The 19,847-nt window shown below is 32.3% G+C and overlaps 1 protein-coding gene across 1 annotated transcript; it reads right to left on the bottom strand.

Moving 5' to 3' along the window:
- Nucleotides 1–15,242: 15,242 nt before the first annotated feature.
- On the bottom strand, nucleotides 15,243–19,782 carry BDR25DRAFT_300887 (uncharacterized protein). Its single transcript, XM_033689460.1, has one exon. The coding sequence runs from the start codon at nucleotides 19,684–19,686 to the stop codon at nucleotides 15,484–15,486; it is 4,203 nt and encodes a 1,400-aa protein (XP_033552930.1). The 5' UTR covers nucleotides 19,687–19,782; the 3' UTR covers nucleotides 15,243–15,483.
- Nucleotides 19,783–19,847: the final 65 nt, after the last annotated feature.

Genomic DNA, 19,847 nt, shown 5'->3' with positions numbered 1-19,847 from the left:
TATATAAGCTACTATAAAGAGGCTAAGGTTTTTCTAATTAAGTTTTTTTAATTATTAGTTTATTTAGATATTTCTAGTGTCTAGCTAGACCTTCTTGCTAGCTACATACATAGAGGTAGAAGTCTAGAATTAGTTTATGTACTTTTATTAAAAAGCTTAAGCCTATGTAAGCTTTTTATAAATGTATTTAGATATATTTTAGATTTTATTAATAAGTCTATTTATATTTATTACTTATATAGATTAATAAGTTAGTTAGAGGGTATTTAAAAGTAGTTTAAATTTTATTTAAAAGTAGTATCTATAGTTTACTAAGAATAAAGATACTTATGTTAATTTAAATGTTATATTATTAGCTTTAAACTATGCTATAGCTAACTATTTTACCTAGTTATTTTACTAGTAGTTTATGTATACTTATAGAACTTATTTTATTATAGTGTTTATGTTCTTAGTCTAGCTATTAGTCTCTAGGTAAAAAGCTATAAATAAATAAAAAATAATTTAGAGCTGTTTATAGAGTTTATTCTAGAAGGCTAAAACAAACTGCGTACCTCTATCTAATATAATTATGTTAGGCAGGCTATAGTAAACTTATATGTATTAGTAGAATAACTAGGCTATATTAAGGGCAGTTATAGAGAAACATAGTATTAAGTGTTAATACTTAGTTAAGTAATTAATAACTACTATAATATTTATGTACTCTTTAGATAGAAGTAGGTTTATAATAAAATTAATTAATATATCTTTTTAAGCTTATTTAAAGATTAGAAGTAGTTTAAGTAGGCTATTATACCTTTTTTAAAAAGCTTTTACTTTACAGTAAGTATAGCAACATAATACATATTAGCGTACAGTATAGAACATGCGGGGCTAGTAGTACTCTCTCTGTAGTAGGTTAAGAGTCTTTTCTCTGCCTAGGTATTCTTTAATAAGTAAGTTATGTATAATTTAGAGTAGTTTAATTTTTAGTTTATTAAAATTAAAGATTATAAGTTAGTTATAGTAATATAGCTTACTATTTTAGTTTTTATAGTTAGCTAGTGTTACCTTTTTTAACTAACTAGCGCTATTTTAAAGTAGGTCTAAAGTTTCTTAGATAAATTTATTATTTAAATACTTATTAGTAATAATTTAATTAATTATCTAATTTATTTTATTTAAGTTAAGGTCTAAAAATAGCTTAAGTTAAAGTAAAGTTTAGTGTTAAGCTTTTTACACTTTTTTTTAAGTAAAGATGTTTTAGAATTACTTTATAAAAGCATCTAGTTTCTCTTTATCTTAACTAGAATAATAAGTAATCTTAAAATTAAAATAAGATAAGTATTTAAACTAATAAGCTTATTAGTAGCTAAGTTATTTTATAGTTATAAAGTACTATAAGTTCTTATAGTTAGATAGGACCTGTATTAGATGCGCTGCACCTTCTAGTTTAGGTTGCTATTATTTAAAGTAGTGTACTATAGTAAGTAATTTTTTATTATAGATTTTATAATTACTTTTTATAGGACTTATTTTTTTTAAGAAGTATGTAATAGGCTTAATAGTTCTATCTAGCTTAGTCTAGAAAAGAACTTCTGCTACTATGTAGTCTAAAGCATTAGCTTCTATAAGTATTAGTAGTTTAAGGTTAAAGTAGTAGAGTATTAAAGCTTTAGTAAAGTCTTTCTTTAGCTAGTTAAAGAACTATTAGTAATTTAAGTTAAAGTTAAATTAAATCTTTTTCTTAGTAAGTATAATTATAGGGCTTACTTACTATAAAAAGTTATTAATAAATTATTAGTAAAAGTTAGTAAATTTTATAAAAGCTTAAACATTTTTTATGTCCTTTAGGTATTACTAATCTAGCATAGTCTAAACCTTAATAGGGTCTATTTAAATGCTATTTATAAAGATTACATATTTTAAATACATAACTTTTAATTAGTAGAACTTACATTTATCTATGTTAAGTTATAGACCTACTTCTTCTATAGCCTTTAGCACTAGGCGTACATGCTATTTATGCTCTAAAAGGCTATTACTGTAGATTAAAATATTATTAATATACATAGTGCAGAACATGTCTAGGTAGAGTTAGAGCAAGTTATTTATAAAATGTTAAAAAGTACTAGGCGTGTTAGCTAAGCTAAAGAGCATTACTAGGTACTTAAATAGTCTATATTAGGTCTAAAATGCTGTTAGCTACTTATTACTCTTTACTATTTTTAGCTTATTAAAAGCAGTAATAATATTTAACTTTATAAAATACTTTACTTTACTTAGTTAGCTTAAAGTTTTCTGTAAAAAAGAAATTAAGTATTAGTTTTTAATAGTAATAGTGTTTAGTTTTTAGTAGTTAATATAAAATTAAAGCCTACTTCTAAGTTTCTTTATAATTAGTATAGGTAACACTACTAGTAAAAAGCTAGCTTAAATAAACTTTTTTTTAAGTTTTTATTAAAGTATTTTTAAAGCACTTTTAATTTATTTAGCAACATCTTATATAGTAGCCTATAATTAGGTTATTTACTAGGCTTAAAAGTTATTTAGTAATTATATAAATATTATATTAAAAGCTTATTAAACTTATCTTAAAAAAAACATGTAATAAGTTATAGTAGTTTTAAGAGACTATTATTTTTAAGTTAGTGTATTTTTAAAGAGCTAAAGCTTAGTCTATATTAGAAATTATAACTGCGTAGATTTTATAATCTAGTTATTAAGCTAGAGTTATAAATAGAGTAGGTTTTATATAGCAGATGTCTATCTACTGTTTAAGTCCTAGTTTATGTTTAAATTAAGTAAGTAAAGATTTTTTAAAAGCTTTCTTTTTTTAAGTTTAAGTAGTTATTAAATTATTTTATATAGCCTATTTTAGTAAAAGGCCTAGCTTATTAGCTTTACTTAAGTAGTTCTTTTTTAAGTTATTAAAAAGTAAGTTTAGAGACCTTCTATATTAAGTGCTACTTAGGTGTTATTTAGGTGTAAGTGTAAGTATATGTCTTAGCATTAAAAAAAGTTAAAGTTTAGAACTTACTTTTAGTAATTAAAAGTAACTTTATGCTAATATAGCTATAGTTATTCTAAGATTAGGTTATACTATCCTATGTTTATTATATAAAGCTTAATCTACTCTTTATAGTGTTAGTAAGTAATTATAATAGTTATAGTATAAAAAATAAAACTTTTTTTAAGTTATTTTTTATTAAATCTAGTTAAGTAAATTATTTAAGTAAGTAGTGTTAATTAAAAATTTAGTTTATGTGCTAGTTTTTTATTAATATAACCTATACTATTTACTTTTAAGTTAATAAAACCCTATATTAAAGCTAATATAGTTTTTTATTATAAATATATAGAAATATTAACTTAGTACTTTTAGTTATTAGTAGAGGACTTAGCCTATAAGTTAGTAGAGATTTAGTGTTAAATTAGTTCTAAAGAGTAACTTAGCCTTAAAACAAGCCTTTTTATAAGCTCTTACTACTATAGCTGTAGCTATGTTAAGAGTAGTAAAAAAAATTAGAGCTTAAATATAAGTTAAAGCCCTTATAAAAATAAAATTAAAATAGTAAAGATCTTTAATAAGTGCTAGCAGCGCTACTTATGTAGACTTAAAAAAAGAGAATAAAGTAATTTTAAAAAATATAACTATGCTTACTATACTTAAAGTATTAACTTTTTTTTTTATAATTTTTACACTTTTTAGAACTAACTAAAGCATAATTTAAATTAATTTTTATTATGTTAAGGTTCTTATTTGCAACTGCGCTAGTTTAGAGGTGTATTAGGGCTTGTATAAAAAGAAACCTTATGTTATTATTATAGGTAGTAATTAGGTTTACATACATATTAAGGTTGTTTAGAAGGGGTTCTTCTACTATAGCGTGTTATAGTTTAGTTAAAAGGGAGTTATATAGGGCTATAATTAGACCTATCTTATTTAGGCCTATATTAGATATAAGTTAGTAGAACTTAATAAAGTATAAAGTAAAGCTTTTTTTTTTATTATAAAGTGTTTAAGTAACTTAAGGCTGTTAACTTTTTATTTAAGTTTTTATAAGTTACTTATAGAAATACTATAAATTAATTTAAGTTAATAATATTTTTATTTATTAGTAAGTTAATTAAGGCTATTATATTATAGTTAAGTTAAAAGTAAGCATATAGTAACTAAAAGTGTTTAAAGAGAAATTAGTCTATGTTTTCTTTAAGTTTATATTAGAGCTTATGTAAAAAAAAAAGTAAGTCTTTTTATTTTCTATTAAATAGTAAGGGATTAGAGAGTTAGTTAGATTTTATTACTAAGTTAAAAAAGTTATAAGTTATAGGCAGTGTTAGGTAGAAAAAAGTTAAGCTATCTCTAGACTTTTAAGTAAGCTTTAAAGCTAGTAAGTTCTTAGTTCCTACTACTATAATAAAAGTTAAAGCAGAAATAGACTACTTAATAATATAAAGCTATTTTTTAAAGTCTTTTTAAAAAGCTTTAAAGCTTATAATATAGTAGCTTTTTTATAAAGTAAGTGCTTTTTAAAAGGCTTTTTAGCTTACTTTAATAGCTTAGAGTTATATAAGTACTAAGCTTATTAAATTAGATTTAGAGGCTATTTTTAGCTAAAGTTTTAACACAACATAATGTTATAATTATGCATAAGTAAGGTTATAAAGCTTTACAGAGGTCTAGTTTAATTACTATATAAGGTATTATAGTAAGTATAAGACATTATGTAAGAAATAAAAAAGTTTAAAAGAAAATTAGTAATTAAATACTTAGCTTAGAAGTCTAAGCGCTTTAAGTATAAATTAAGCCTATTTTAGGTTTAGTTAGTGTTAAGGCAGTTTATGCTTAAGTTTATGTCTGTATTATGTTGTGTTTGTGTTAGACGTGCACTAATAATACTCTAGTACGCGTCTAATACAGTTATGTCTAGGATCCGGGGAGGATACCGTGACATATAGTCTAGATATAAGTAATTACGTATAAGCAGGACTACATATCTATGTTATATAATGCTTATGTGTAAACCTCTATGCATAAATATTTAGATATCCCCCTTTTTTTTTATACAGAGGAAAGATAAGAGTAATAAAACTAGAAACATGTTACCCTTACCTTACCTACCTTGTACGCTGTGCACACTGTACACCACTCTTACTCTTGCTACTTAAGTGCTTATACTATAAGCAGCTAGCTGTTGGAGCCTATTCAACAATGTTATTATTAAATAGCAGCAGCCTTTAAAGACAAGTACTAATAAAAAAAGGTTAAAAAAGTAATTAACTTTTTACTACTGCTTTAAAAGCTACTATCTTATCTAAGAAGAAAAGCTCTTTCTTTAAGTACCTTACGCAACAAGTTTCTAGCAGATCTAGTAATTTTTAGATATAATTTTATTTAAAATACTCTCTTTCTAACACCTTCTTTATTTTTACTACCTTTTTAAGAAGCTTCTCTACTAAGTGTAAACATTTATCTGCAAGCTTCTACTTATAAACTCTTACTACTTTAGTAGACTAAAAAAGCTTTTTTTTCTCTCTTTCTAGATAATTTTATGTAGTGTTAGAAATAAAAGTGTTACACTAGTTTTTTTTTTACACACTCTACGCACTTATCTAAGGATAAAGTTAATATATAAAACAACTTTAATAACTAGCAAGTGTTATAGAGTCTTATCTTTATTTAATAAAAAAGATTAAAATAGAGAGTAGTATAAAAGAGATAGAATAAACACTTCTAACAAGCTATTTAGTATAAAAAGAATAGATGTTACTAACACTTTCTAGTAAGTAAGCACCTTGTCACGGTATCCTCCCCAGATCCTAGACATAACTGTATTAGACGCGTACTAGAGTATTATTAGTGCACGTCTAACATAAACACAACACAACATAGACATAAACTTAAGCATAAACTGCTTTAATACTAACTAAACCTAGAATAGGCTTAATTTATACTTAAAGCACTTAGACTTTTAAGCTAAGTATTTAATTACTAATTTCTTTTTAAACCTTTTTATTTCTTATATAATATCTTGTACTTACTATAATACTTTATGTAGTAATTAAACTAGACCTTTATAAAGCTTTATAACCTTACTTATGCATAATTATAACATTATGTTGTGTTAAAACTTTAGCTAAGAATAGCCTCTAAATCTAATTTAATAAGCTTAGTACTTACATAACTCTAAGCTATTAAAGTAAGCTAAAAAGCCTTTTAAAAAGCACTTACTTTATAAAAAAGCTACTATGTTGTAAGCTTTAAAGCTTTTTAAAAGAACTTTAAAAAACAGCTTTATATTATTAAGTAGTCTATTTTTGCCTTAACTTTTGTTATAGTAGTAAGAACTAAGAACTTACTAGCTTTAAAGCTTACTTAGAAGTCTAAAGATAGCTTAACTTTTTTCTACCTAACACTGCTTATAACTTGTAACTTTTTTAACTTAGTAATAAAATTTAACTAACTCTCTAATTCTCTACTATTTAATAGAAAATAAAAAGACCTACTTTTCTTTTTATGTAAGCTTTAATACAAACTTAAAGAAAACATAGACTAATTCCCCTTTAAACACTTTTAGTTACTATACACTTACTTTTAACTTAACTATAATATAACAGCCTTAATTAACTTACTAATAAATAAAAATATTATTAACTTAAATTAATTTATAGTGTTCTTATAAGTAACTTATAAAGACTTAAATAAAAAGTTAACAGCCTTAAGTTACTTAAACACTTTATAATAAATAAAAAAAAGCTTTACTTTATACTTTACTAAATTTTACTAACTTGCATCTAATATAGGCCTAAATAAGATAAGTCTAATTATAGCCTTATATAACTCCCTCTTAACTAAACTGCAACGCGCTATAGTAGAAGAACCTCTTCTAAACAACCTTAATGTGTATGTAAACTTAATTACTACCTATAATAATAACATAAAGTTTCTCTCTGTATAAGCTTTAATACACCTCTAAACTAGCGCAGTTATAAATAAGAACTTTAATATAATAAAAATTAATTTAAATTATGCTTTAGTTAGTTCTAAAAAGTATAAAAATTATAAAAAAAAAAGTTAATACTTTAAGTGTAGTAAGTATAGTTATATTTTTTAAAACTACTTTATTTCTCTTTTTTAAGTCTATGTAAGTAGTGCTGCTAGTACTTATTAAAAATTTTTACTATTTTAATCTTATTTTTATAAGGGCTTTAACTTATATTTAAGCTTTAATCTTTTTTACTACTCTTAACATAGCTGCAGCTATAGTAGTAGGAGCCTGTAAAAAGGCTTGTTCTAGGGCTAAGTTGCCCTCTAGGACTAATTTAACACTAGATCTCTACTAACTTATAAGCTAAGTCCCTTACTAATAACTAAAAGTACTAAGTTAATATTCTTATATGTTTATAATAAAAAACTATATTAGCCTTAATATAAGCTCTTATTAACTTAGAAGCAAATAGTATAAGTTACATTAATAAAAAACTAGCATATAAACTAAATCTTTAATTAACACTACTTACTTAAATAATTTACTTAACTAGATTTAATAAAAAACAACTTAAAAAAAGTTCTATTTTTTATACTATAACTATTATAATTACTTACTAACACTATAAAAAGTAGATTAAGCTCTATATAATAAACATAAAATATTATAACCTAATTTTAAAATAACTATAGCTGTATTAGCATAAAGTTGCTTTTAATTACTAAGAGTAAGTTTTAAACTTTAACTCTTTTTAATACTAAAACATATACTTACACTTACACCTAAACAATACTTAAGTAGCACTTAATATAAAAGGTTTTTAAACTTACTTTTTAATAACTTAAAAAAGAACTACTTAAGTAAAGCTAATAAGCTAGGCCTTTTACTAAAATAAGCTATGTAAAATAATTTAATAACTACTTAAACTTAAAAAAAAAAAAGCTTTTAAAAAATCTTTACTTACCTAATTTAAACATAAACTAGAACTTAAACAGTAAATAGACATCTGCTACATAGAACCTACTCTATTTATAACTTTAGCTTAATAACTAGATTATAAAATCTATGCAGTTATAATTTCTAATATAGACTAAGCTTTAGCTTCTTAAAAACACACTAACTTAAGGATAATAGTCTTTTAAGACTACTACAACTTATTATATATCTTTTTTTAAGACAAGTCTAATAAGCTTTTAATATAACATCTATATAATTACTAGATAACCTTTAAGCCTAGTAAATAACCTAGTTATAGGCTACTATATAGAATGTTACTAAATAAATTAAAAGTGCTCTAAAAATACTTTAATAAGAACTTAAAAAAAGGGTTTATTTAAGCTAGCTTTTTACTAGTAGTGTTACTTATACTATTTATAAAAAAACCTAAAAGTAGGCTTTAATTTTATATTAACTACTAAAGACTAAACACTATTACTATTAAAAACTAATACTTAATTTTTTTTTATAGGAAACCCTAAGCTAACTAAGTAAAGTAAAGTATTTTATAAAGTTAGATATTATTACTACCTTTAATAAGCTAAAGATAGTAAAGAGTAATAAGTAGCTAATAGTGTTTTAGACCTAATATAAACTATTTAAGTACTTAGTAATGCTCTTTAGCTTAGCTAACACGCCTAGTACTTTTTAACATTTTATAAATAACTTGCTCTAACCCTACCTAGACATGTTCTGCACTATGTATATTAATAATATTTTAATCTATAGTAATAGCCTTTTAGAGCATAAACAGCATATACGCCTAGTGCTAAAGGCTATAGAAAAAGTAGGTTTATAACTTAACATAAATAAATATAAGTTTTACTAATTAAAGGTTACATATTTAAAATATGTAATCTTTATAAATAGTATCTAAATAAACCCTATTAAGGTTTAGACTATGCTAGATTAGCAATACCTAAAGAACATAAAAGATGTTTAAGCTTTTATAAAATTTACTAACTTTTACTAATAATTTATTAATAACTTTTTATAGTAAGTAAGCCTTATAATTACACTTACTAAAAAAAAGATTTAATTTAACTTTAACTTAAATTACTAATAGTTTTTTAACTAGCTAAAGAAAGCTTTTACTAAAGCCTTAATACTCTACTACTTTAACTTTAAACTACTAATACTTATAAAAGCTAATGCCTTAGACTATGTAGTAGCAGAAGTTCTCTTTTAGACTAAGCTAGACAGAACTATTAGGCCTATTACATATTTTTTAAAAAAAATAAGTCCTGTAGAAGGTAATTATAAAATTTATAATAAAAAATTACTTACTATAGTACACTACTTTAAATAATAGCAACCTAAACTAGAAGGTGCAGCGCATCTAATATAGGTTCTATTTAACTATAAAAACTTACAGTACTTTATAACTATAAAATAACTTAGCTATTAATAAGCTTATTAGTCTAAATACTTATTTTATTTTAATTTTAAGATTACTTATTATTTTAGTTAAAACAGAGAGAAACTAGATGCCTTTATAAGGCAATTCTAAAACGTCTCTACTTAGGAAAAAGCATAAAAGGCTTAACACTAAACTTTACTTTAACTTAAGCTATTTTTAGACCTTAACCTAAACAAAATAAATTAAATAATTAATTAAATTATTACTAATAAGTATTTAAATAATAAATTTATCTAAAAAACTTTAAACTTACTTTAAAATAGCGCTAGTTAGTTAAAGAAAGTAACACTAGCTAACTATAAAAACTAAAATAGTAAGCTATATTACTATAACTAACTTATAATTTTTAATTCTAATAAACTAAAAATTAAACTACTTTAAATTATACATAACTTACCTGTTAAAGGACACCTAGGTAAAGGAAAGACTCTTAACCTACTATAGAGAGAGTACTACTAGCCCCGCATGTTCTATACTATACACTAATATGTATTATGTTACTATACTTACTGTAAAGCAAAAGCCTTTTAAAAAAGGTATAATAGCCTGCTTAAACTACTCTTAATCTTTAAATAAGCTTAAAAAGATATATTAATTAATTTTATTATAAACCTACTTTTATCTAAAAAGTATATAAATATTATAGTAGTTATTAATTACTTAACTAAGTATTAACACTTAATACTATGTTCTTTTATAACTGCCTCTAATATAGCCTAGTTATTTTACTAATACATATAAGTTTACTATAGCTTGCCTAACATAATTATATTAAATAGAGGTACACAGTTTGTCTTAGCCTTCTAGGACAAACTCTATAAATAGCTCTAAATTATCTTTTATCTATTTATAGCTTTTTACCTAGAGACTAACAGCTAGACTAAGAACATAAACACTATAATAGAATAAGTCTTATAAGTGTACACAAACTACTAGTAAAATAACTAGGTAAAATAGTTAGCTATAGCATAGTTTAAAGCTAATAACATAATATCTAAATTAACATAAGTATCCCTGTTCTTAGTAAACTATAAATACTACTTTTAAATAAGATTTAAACTACTTTTAAATACCCTCTAACTAACTTATTAATTTATATAAGTAATAAATGTAAATAGACTTATTAATAAAATCTAAAATATATCTAAATATGTTTATAAAAAGCTTACATAGGCTTAAGCTTTTTAATAAAAGTACACAAACTAATTTTAAACTCTTACCCCTATGTATACAGCTAGCAAGAAGGTTTAGCTAGACACTAGAAATATTTAAATAAACTAATAATTAAAAAAACTTAATTAGAAGAACCTTAGCCCTTTTATAGTAGCTTATATAGTTTTATTATATACTTACTAATTAATTCTACCTAACAGCATAAAGATACACTCTATGTTCTATGTATTATTACTACGCTAAGTAGCCCTTAAATTTAACTATCTACCTAGATAGCTAAACTTACTACTTAAACCTATTATTATAAATAATAAACTAAAATATGTTATAGAAAATATTAAATAGATCTAGTTTAATAAAAAAAAACATATTTATAAATACTTTATAAAATAAACTAGATATAACAAACTGTTATAAGAACTTGTAGAAGCCTTATAAAAAAACTTTGCAGTAACTTAATTCTACACTTAATACTTATTTAAACTAAACCTATACTCTAATAAAGACAACTTAATGCTAGAACTACTAATATAAAGAATTCTTTTCTTAATAAGAGAGAGGGTACTGTTACAGTATTCTCTCTAGATCCTAGACATAACTGTATTAAACGCGTACTAGAGTATTATTAGTGCATGTCTAACATAAATATAACATAACATAGACATAAACTTAAGTATAAACTGCCTTAACACTAACTAAACCTAGAATAGGCTTAATTTATACCTAAAGTGCTTAGACTTCTAAGCTAAGTATTTAATTGCTAATTTTCTTTTAAACCTTTCTATTTCTCACACAACGTCTTGTACCTACTATAATACCTCACGTAGTAATTAAACTAGACCTCCGTGAAGCTCTATAACCTTACTCGTGCACAATTGTGACACACCTACTTTATAAATAAACTTTTACTAACATAGTTATGTAAGCAGAGCAGTAAGGATGCTGCTAGAGAGGGGAGGCAGCGTGTTACAGTCTATAGTTAGACTAATATAACTCTACTTAAAGTGCTCTATAATCTAGCTAGGTTAGAGCAGGCCTTATTTACTAACTAATTAGAAGACATAGAGGCAGCGTAGCTGCCTAGGATTATAGAAAAATGCATTAACATGGAACACAAGCGAGTTAGTAACATAAGCAAGTTAGTAGCCTTACTAACTTTGCGCAACGCGTTAACTATTAACTACTATAGCTTAACTAACTACTTTTTAATTATGTTTAAATAAAGTAGGTATTGTTCTTACTATTTAAGCTCTTAATCGCGCATAAATTAAAAGTGTAAATTATGCTGCAGCTATGTTTAATGTGCTTTAATTAACTTTAAATAACTAACGCGCTAGTTAACCTGCATAATGTAATTACTAGCCTAACTTAAAAAAGCTTACTAAGCTAGAAAAGAAGTTAATTATTAGATATATACTTAACCTTAATTTATAAGAATTCTTGCCTAGCCTAAACACTGTGCAAATTATAGCTAACAATCTGCTCACTGCACGCAGTGCTTAGCTAGTAGAAAAGAACTAGCTGCTAAACTTTATTAAGTGTATAGATAGCCTTACTATGTGTTTTAATTAACTATATAACTAGCAGTAAGCTCTATGCAAGGATCCTAGGATAATACAGACCTAGTTTAAACTTGTACAGCGTACGCAGGCTACCTATAAGATCTTAGATAAGGATACCTTTAACTTTAATAAAGCTAGCTTTATAATAGGCTAGATAATGTCTTAAATAGTTGTTACTAGCTTAAAGAGATATTATTAGCCTAAAGTAGTACAACTAGGTAATTATAAGTAGGTTACAGTTATTTAAGGAATTAATGCTACAGGGTAGGCTATTCTACTATACATTATTTTTAAGGCCTAGTACTACCTATCTGCCTAGTATAAGGATTAGGATATCCTAGGCAACTAGAAGATTAGTGTAAGTAAAAATAGATAGACTAACAATAATTTTAGAGTTGCCTAGCTAAAGCACTTTATTAAGTATACTAAAAATAAAATAGTAGGCGCGCGCTAACTTCTAGTCCTAGATAGTTATATAAGCTATTACTTAGCTGTGTTTAAAGACCTCTGCAGAAAGAACAATATCTATACGCTCTATATGCCTTTACATTTATTATATCTTCTCTAGCTGCTTAATGTTAGCTGCTTCTTACTATTAAAGTGTGTGTATAAGGATAAGATTAATAGCTTAGTCTGCTGCTACATAAAGCATATTACTAAGCTTAAATTCCTGCCTTTCTTTAAAGCAGCTTTTAAGAAGGCCTTTACACTAGAGAATATTTGCGCAAGTTTTAGAAGTGCAGTGCTAGTCCTGCTTGCGCTAGAAGTAGTACTATTAAAGCTTAATGTAGTTGTTTGTACGCCCCTACTACTACTACTACCCTAACTAGAGGCTCTCTAGGTGTTGTAAACACTAAGTAACATATGTAAACTTAAGGCGCAGTTAACTCTACTCTATATAAGAATTTAACAGCATTAAAACTTATCCTCTATATAGATACTTTAGTTGCTAAATTGTTTTACTAAAGGCGCTAGAATAGTAATGCATTTAGCTCTACTACTGCGTAATTAGGTCTCTACCCTTTAGAAAGCTAATAAGGCTGCAACAAAGTAAAAAGCGCGTAAAAAAAGGTAAATCTAAAGGCATAAAGATATAATAATTAAAGAAGGTGCAGATATAGTTGCTTAAAGAGACGCGTAGCAGCTAGTAGAGCAGAGTAGGCAGCAGGATGCATTAGCATTAGGGCAAAGTTAACAGGCTCTTGCGCGCTGTAGTTACTGCAGGGAGCCTAGTTATAATTCTTACACATGTAAAAAGAATACTGTAGACGCTACTTTATCTTAAATACCTACATTTTTATAGTATTTTAATGTGTTGTTAAGTTGCGTTGTTTTAAAGGTAGAGAAAGTTAGTAAGGCTACTAACTTGCTTATGTTACTAACTCGCTTGTGTTCCATGTTATCTAGTAGGAAGAAAGGCTAAGAGAACAAAACAAGTCTAAGTAAGTTAGACAAGCTTACTATATAGTAAGCTTATTTAAACTTAAGTAACTTATTCTTAGCGCCCTTAGATATGTATATAGTTCTAACTTTAAATAACTTTTAAAAAGTGTGTTTAATGTTTAGTTTATTTTTTACATAGACTAAGTAGTATCCTAGCTTTTTAAAGAGCTATAATACTATTTATATATCTTGCAACATATATACCTCTAATTCTGTCTAACAGGACTGTTTAACCTAGCTACTATACTGCTGCTATAGGGACAAACCACAATCTAGTCACCCTACCTTACTCCATTAGCCTATTAGCTATTACGTAGGACTGTACACCCTACCGTCGGCCCCTAGTCTCCACCCTACACCCCAGGAACAACATTGACCCGAGTGCTTCCCGAAGCAAGGATTATAACACTTTAACACTTTTATACAGTTGCGCTCTAACCTTTTCTAGGCCTAGTTAGAAACAAAAGCGTTATAATAGCTTCTCTTTTATACACACTCTATATAGTTGTCTAACAACAAGGACATTACATAATTAGAACAAGAGGAACAATAAGAACTACATAGTTGCATTTTAGTACAGCAAAGAGAACTAAGACAAGAAGTGTAACAAGGTAGGCACAGTTAACTACGTGGCCTTCTCTCGCTTATAGAGGTTTAGGCTAGACTAGAGACAACCACTAGTGCTAGTGCTAGCTCTAGCATTATCTATATATATATTATACTATGCGAGAATACTTAGCTTAAGTATTCTCGTGCGTACCTTTAGTACAGTAGGGAAAGTTGTATAGTATTAGCTTGGCAGGCGGGGCGCCTACCTTATTACAAGAAGCAGCACGTTTGCAACAGAGCTAGTATAATAAACAAGGCATAGTTAATAAAACAAAGGAATAGAATAACAGCTACAGCTATAGAAAACCTATAGGATATAAAGAACTTCTAATACTTGCAGCAGTTTAAATAAGGCAGTAAGAACACTGCTAGAGAGAAAAGACTATGTGTTACAGTCTCTAAGTAGACTATAAGCAAGTGTTAGACAGCCACTAGATTATATAATAATTAGTAGTAGAACTTCTTCTTAGCAGTGCAGCAGGAAGAACATGTGATTAGCTAGAAGTCTTTAGAACAAGGATAACAGCTTAGCACAAGGACCGCAATGACCGCAGTAACTACAGTAACCGCGCTGCAGACAGAACAGTTACAATAGACAGAACAGTTAAACCTTATGTATATAGCCTTAATCCTAACTATTACTTAGAGGGTTGTAATTAACGTTTAGTCTTTATTTACATAGACTAAGTAGTATAGTAGTTTCTAACAACACTATACTATTATATATCTTTACATATATACTCCCTTATTGCCTTCTTTTAAGGTTGTTTCCCCTCCTCTTTATACTAGCAGTAAAAGGCAAACCACAATTGGTTCAATCTCCCACACCTGGATATATCGTTACGAGGACTGTACACCCACGTACACGATCTATCCTTCACCCCGCCATCCCTATCGCTCATCTCCCCGGCCCGCGTACTGAACGGTATAAGCCACGCCTACGGCAACTTACCCAGTAAGTAGATATTGTAACAACAGTTTGCTTCTGTGGACCGTTCGCTTGTGAAATACGTTATAGCAGAATCCTAAGATTAACATTATCTAAATTCAGGTTGCCTTTTACTCCACGCTTTGCCAGACATTACTTTACAACAATTCACTTCACTTTAGCCGTCATAGCTAAGTAACTATGCATCTGAGATCCATTGCTATACAAGGCACTCCTATGCTTCAATTGCTATTCAGCCAGCCACCTAATCACTACGCCATGCTATGCCATGCTATGCTAACATTCACTAAAAAACCAACAAAAAGAACGTTTTAATTACAACCGTTGTACCAAAACACTTATTAAAAAGGTACCAAACTATAAGTTCTTATTATACATATCCTCAAACTCTATAGCAATTGCCGCGTCCTTGAGGTTCAACAGCAAAGTAGACGGCATACCCTCCTTACCTGTTAGGTGCGCATAAACCATCTTCTTAGAATCTCCAGCAAGCTTAGTAGCCATCTTTGGGAGAGTGAAACAGTTAACCGGAGTGGATCCGTTCGTGAGACGAATCCGGATCAGAACCTTCCCGGTGTCTTTCTTCTTCAGCATCCAAAGTGGTCCACGGCACTTCGTCTCCCAGGTCTTCTTGCCGTCCTTGACAACTTGGTGCTTCGCGATGGCTTCGGGAGTGTGAAATAGGATTTCATAATCCGCCTTTTCCTCGGAAGTCAAGTCGGTGTTGAGGATGAGTTGTGCGTCTTTACCTTCGTTGGCTTCTTCGGCATTGGACTCCTTACCGCTGGTCTCATCGGCAGACAAGGGGGTTGGAGCGCGAGAGGAGAAGACAGAGGACATGGAAGAGCTGTTTTTCGAGGGGCCAACAGTCGGGGCGAGCCACGACGGAGGAGCTGGGGCTGAGGCGCCGCCGAAAGAACTATTATTGAAAAACGAGTCAAGAGATGGACTAGCGGGCTGGAAGAGGAATGACGGAGTTGTGCTGGGTTGAGTGGGTGCACCACCAAACTTGATGGGAGTGCCAGGCTTGAAGGTCTGATCGCCGGAAAAGAAGCTGTTCTTCTTGATTGGTGCAGTATCGGGGACTTTACCGAAGTCAAAGAACTGGAAGGGTTTCTTCTTAGTGTCATTGGCGGAGGATGAGAGATCCGTCTCTGTCTTATCATTATCAGAGTTCAACTGAGGCGGGTCAGTTTTGGTGATTCGTGAGGCAAGGCTTGGCTTAGGAGTCGCTTGGTCCTTCTCGGAATCGGATTGGGTCAAATCGGACGAATTGATCTTCGTGATATGGGAGTGGAGACTTGACTTGGCATCGGCAGTCTCCTGCTTCTTTCTCCTCATGGTCTCTTCGAGATATTCATCAGATTCGGTATCAGATTCACCGTGTTTGCGCTGAGATGCCGAGGTTGGGGCACCAGCATCGCTACTCGGACCATCTTGTGACTGCCCCTCCGTTTGTGCATCTTCATCTTCATCGTTATAGTCTTGATCATCTTGTTGATTCTCCCCTTGCTTGTAATCTTGATCATCTTCATCAGACTCGTTTTGGTTGTTGGATCCGGAAGACAAATGACCGAATATGTTTCCGCCTGGAGTGCCACCAACCTGAGGGGAATCGAAGACGGAGCCTCCGCCTGGACTAGACGGTGCCGGGCTACCAGTCCGCGAACCAAACAGACCGTTGCTGGATGCACCGTTCGCAGGCTTTGGAGTGGTGAATAAATTTGTGCTTGGTTTGAATCCCGGCGAACTGTGAGCATTTCCCTTGCTGGAAGAATCACCGCTGGCCTTCTGGAAATCAAAACCCATGGCACTACGAGCATTATCGCGGTTATTGGAGGAATCACCACTGGCCTTCTGAAAACCAAAACCTGTGGCGATACGAGCATTTTCGCCGTTGGAAGAATCACCACCAGCTTTCTGTATACTGAAAACCGATTTAGAGGAGTCTTTATCCTTGGAGGTGCTTGCGGTAATGGAAACTTGGAAGCCGGGAGCAGCCATTGCAGCCTTTTGCTTCACTGCTTCTGCTGCGTCATAGCGTGCCGACCACTGTTCCTCAGTCTCGTCGTCGGAATCATAATCTTCTGCTTTCGCTTTTGCCTTACGTTCGGCAGCAAGCTCTTCGGCCGTCTTTGCGCTCTTGAATTGACTCAAGAAGCTGCCTCCCGTACTGACATTTCCAAAGACGGGAACCTGAGGCGTGGATTGGGAAGGTGGCAAAGCTCCGGCACTCCTGTTCAACGCATTTGCGAACATATTGGACAATGGCGGATTCTTCTGTGACGACGGTGCACTTGGCATAATCTTGTTGAACATTTTAGTAGAGTCAGCCGAACCGAAAGAGGGCACAGCGTTCTTGCTAGGTGCATTGCCAAAAGTGGATGTGATGGACTTGCTGAGGACATTGCCGAATATATTCGCGGTCTTTGTAGCAGGGGCGTCGGGGTTGGCGACACCACTGGAGCTCTCAGACGGCTGAAATGAATTTGCGGTTGGCCCACTGACGGAATCACCACCTCGAGGTTTCTTTGACGATGTAGTAGCAGGGCTGTCGTGATTGAGATCCTCTTCAGGTTTTCGCTTCGTGGATAAACTCGATTCTGTGCCAGTGATGCCCATGGTGAGAGCCCTCTGTTTCTTGAGCGTTGTGATTTTCTGGACAAGTTCGGTGGAAGTTTTGCTGTGCCATGCTGACAGTGATGACCAATCTGCAGTGGTGGGAATATTGATAATCTTGTCCTTGAATTTCTGATTCAATACAGAAAGCTCTGCAACTATGTCCATCAATTGCTTGCCCAACTCGTCAATATTTGCAGGATGAGTAGCATTCGATACATATGGTTTCGTCCATCGTGGATCCACCTGCACTTTCGGTACTTTCGGCACCTTCGGCAAACCCTTAGAAGACTCTTGCACTGTGGATCCTGTAAGTGTAGGCATGGATGCAATCGGCTGTGGCTCCAGGGGTGGGGGCGGCAACCCCCCGAATGGCTGATTGCCTTCCTGGTTGTCTACCGGGGGTGGATGGGATGTGCCAGTGGATGATGGGGCAAATATGTTGGGCTGAGCCTGGTTCCCAGTTGTCGGCTGTTGCTTCGGTTGCGACGTCAAAAAGCCGCTAGACCCAGGATGGTGGTTCCAGGTGTCGTTGCCAGGAAGGATAGCGCCACTGAAGATCATCCTCGAGGTGGGATTGGTGAAAGATAGGTTCGGCGTCGATGATGAGGATGACACAGCAATACTGTTCGTGGTACTGCCGCCAAACGCACCTTGCTGCTCTGGGGCTGGCTGTTCTAATGCACCGAACGTGAAATGATTGCCCGGAGCGGAGGGTAGGGCTAGTTGGATGCCGCTCGTGGTGCTACTCGTGGTGCTGCTAAACGCACCTTGCTGCTCTGGTGCTTGTTGTTGTTGTTGTTGTTGTTGTTGTTGTTGTTTTTGTGGTGGTGGTGGTGGTTGAGGATTAAAGCTGGTGTTCAAAGTGTTGCTACTACCTCCAAAGGTTAGGAACGTGGAACTGGCAAAGGGGTGGCTTGGTGCAGAGGTCTGGGCTGGCGGGAGGCCGCTGGTGGTGCCGCTAAACGGGCTTTGTGGCTCTGAGGCTTGTTGTTTTTGTGGTGGTGGTTGTGATTGAGGGCTAAAGCCGGTGTTGATAGTGTTGCTACCACCACCAATGGTTGGGAACGAAGAGCTGGCTAAGGGATGGCTTGGCGCAGAGGTCTGGGCTGGCGGGAAGCTGCTGGTGGTGGTGCCACCAAACGCGATTTTTTGCTCTGGTGCTTGCTGTTCTTGTGGTGGTTGAATATTAAAGCCGGTGTTGAAAGTGTTGCTACCACCACTTAAGGCTGGTAATGAGGAGCTAGTGAAAGGATTGCTCGGTGCAGAGGGTTGGGCAGAAGTGCCCAAAGTACCAGAAGGCCTGCTGACTGCGAATCCACCAATTGGGAAGCCACTGGTGCTTCTGCTAAACGCGCCTTGCTGTTCTGGAGCGGGTTGTTCTGGTACCTGTTGCTGTGGGACCTGTTGCTGTTGTGGCAGAGTAGTAAAGGCCGGGCTAGCGAAAGGATTGCTGGGAGCGGAGGTTTGGGTAGGGGTGCCAACAGTGCTAGAAGGATTGTCCACTGCAAATTGTTGCAGCGGGGCCTGTTGCTGTTGCGGTGGAGGGGCCGTAAAGGTGAAGCCAGAGGACGGTGGTTGAGGGTTGAAGCTGGTGTTACTACCACCAAGGGCAGAGAAGGAGGAGCTGGCGAAGGGGTTGCTTGGGGTAGACAGTTGGGCTGGTGGGAAACTGTTCGTGGTGCTGCCAAACGCGCCTTGCTGGTTTGGGCCGTGTTGTTCTTGTACGGCGCCGAACGCGAACGGATTGGAAGCTCCAATCTGTGAAAAGCTAGAGCTCATGCCGGCTGGCCGCCCACGGGGCTTGATAGTCTTGATCTTTCGCGTCGCCATCTGCGCTGCGGTCGCGCGCTTTGGAGGGTCCGGCGCCTGGTCCTCGCGCTCGACATACTGGTCTTTCCCCTTCTCGCCCTGCTCGTAAAGGCTGGTCCGTTTAGACATGATGGCGAATGGGCATGTCGCGATCGAAACGGAGGATGGGAGGAGGCGATGGTGAGTTTGCGACGTTGATGTGGATGTCGCGGAGTTGAGTTCGGGATTAGGGAGATGGGTTAGAGAAAAACACCAGCCCTGCTGAATTCTAGCTTGGGCAGTTCGTTGTT

Source organism: Lindgomyces ingoldianus (genome assembly GCF_010093535.1).
Source record: "Lindgomyces ingoldianus strain ATCC 200398 unplaced genomic scaffold BDR25scaffold_4, whole genome shotgun sequence".
In the NCBI taxonomy this organism is placed as follows: domain Eukaryota; kingdom Fungi; phylum Ascomycota; class Dothideomycetes; order Pleosporales; family Lindgomycetaceae; genus Lindgomyces; species Lindgomyces ingoldianus.
The sequence above is the reverse complement of the archived record's forward strand: the minus strand, read 5'-3'. Positions and strand labels throughout refer to the sequence as shown.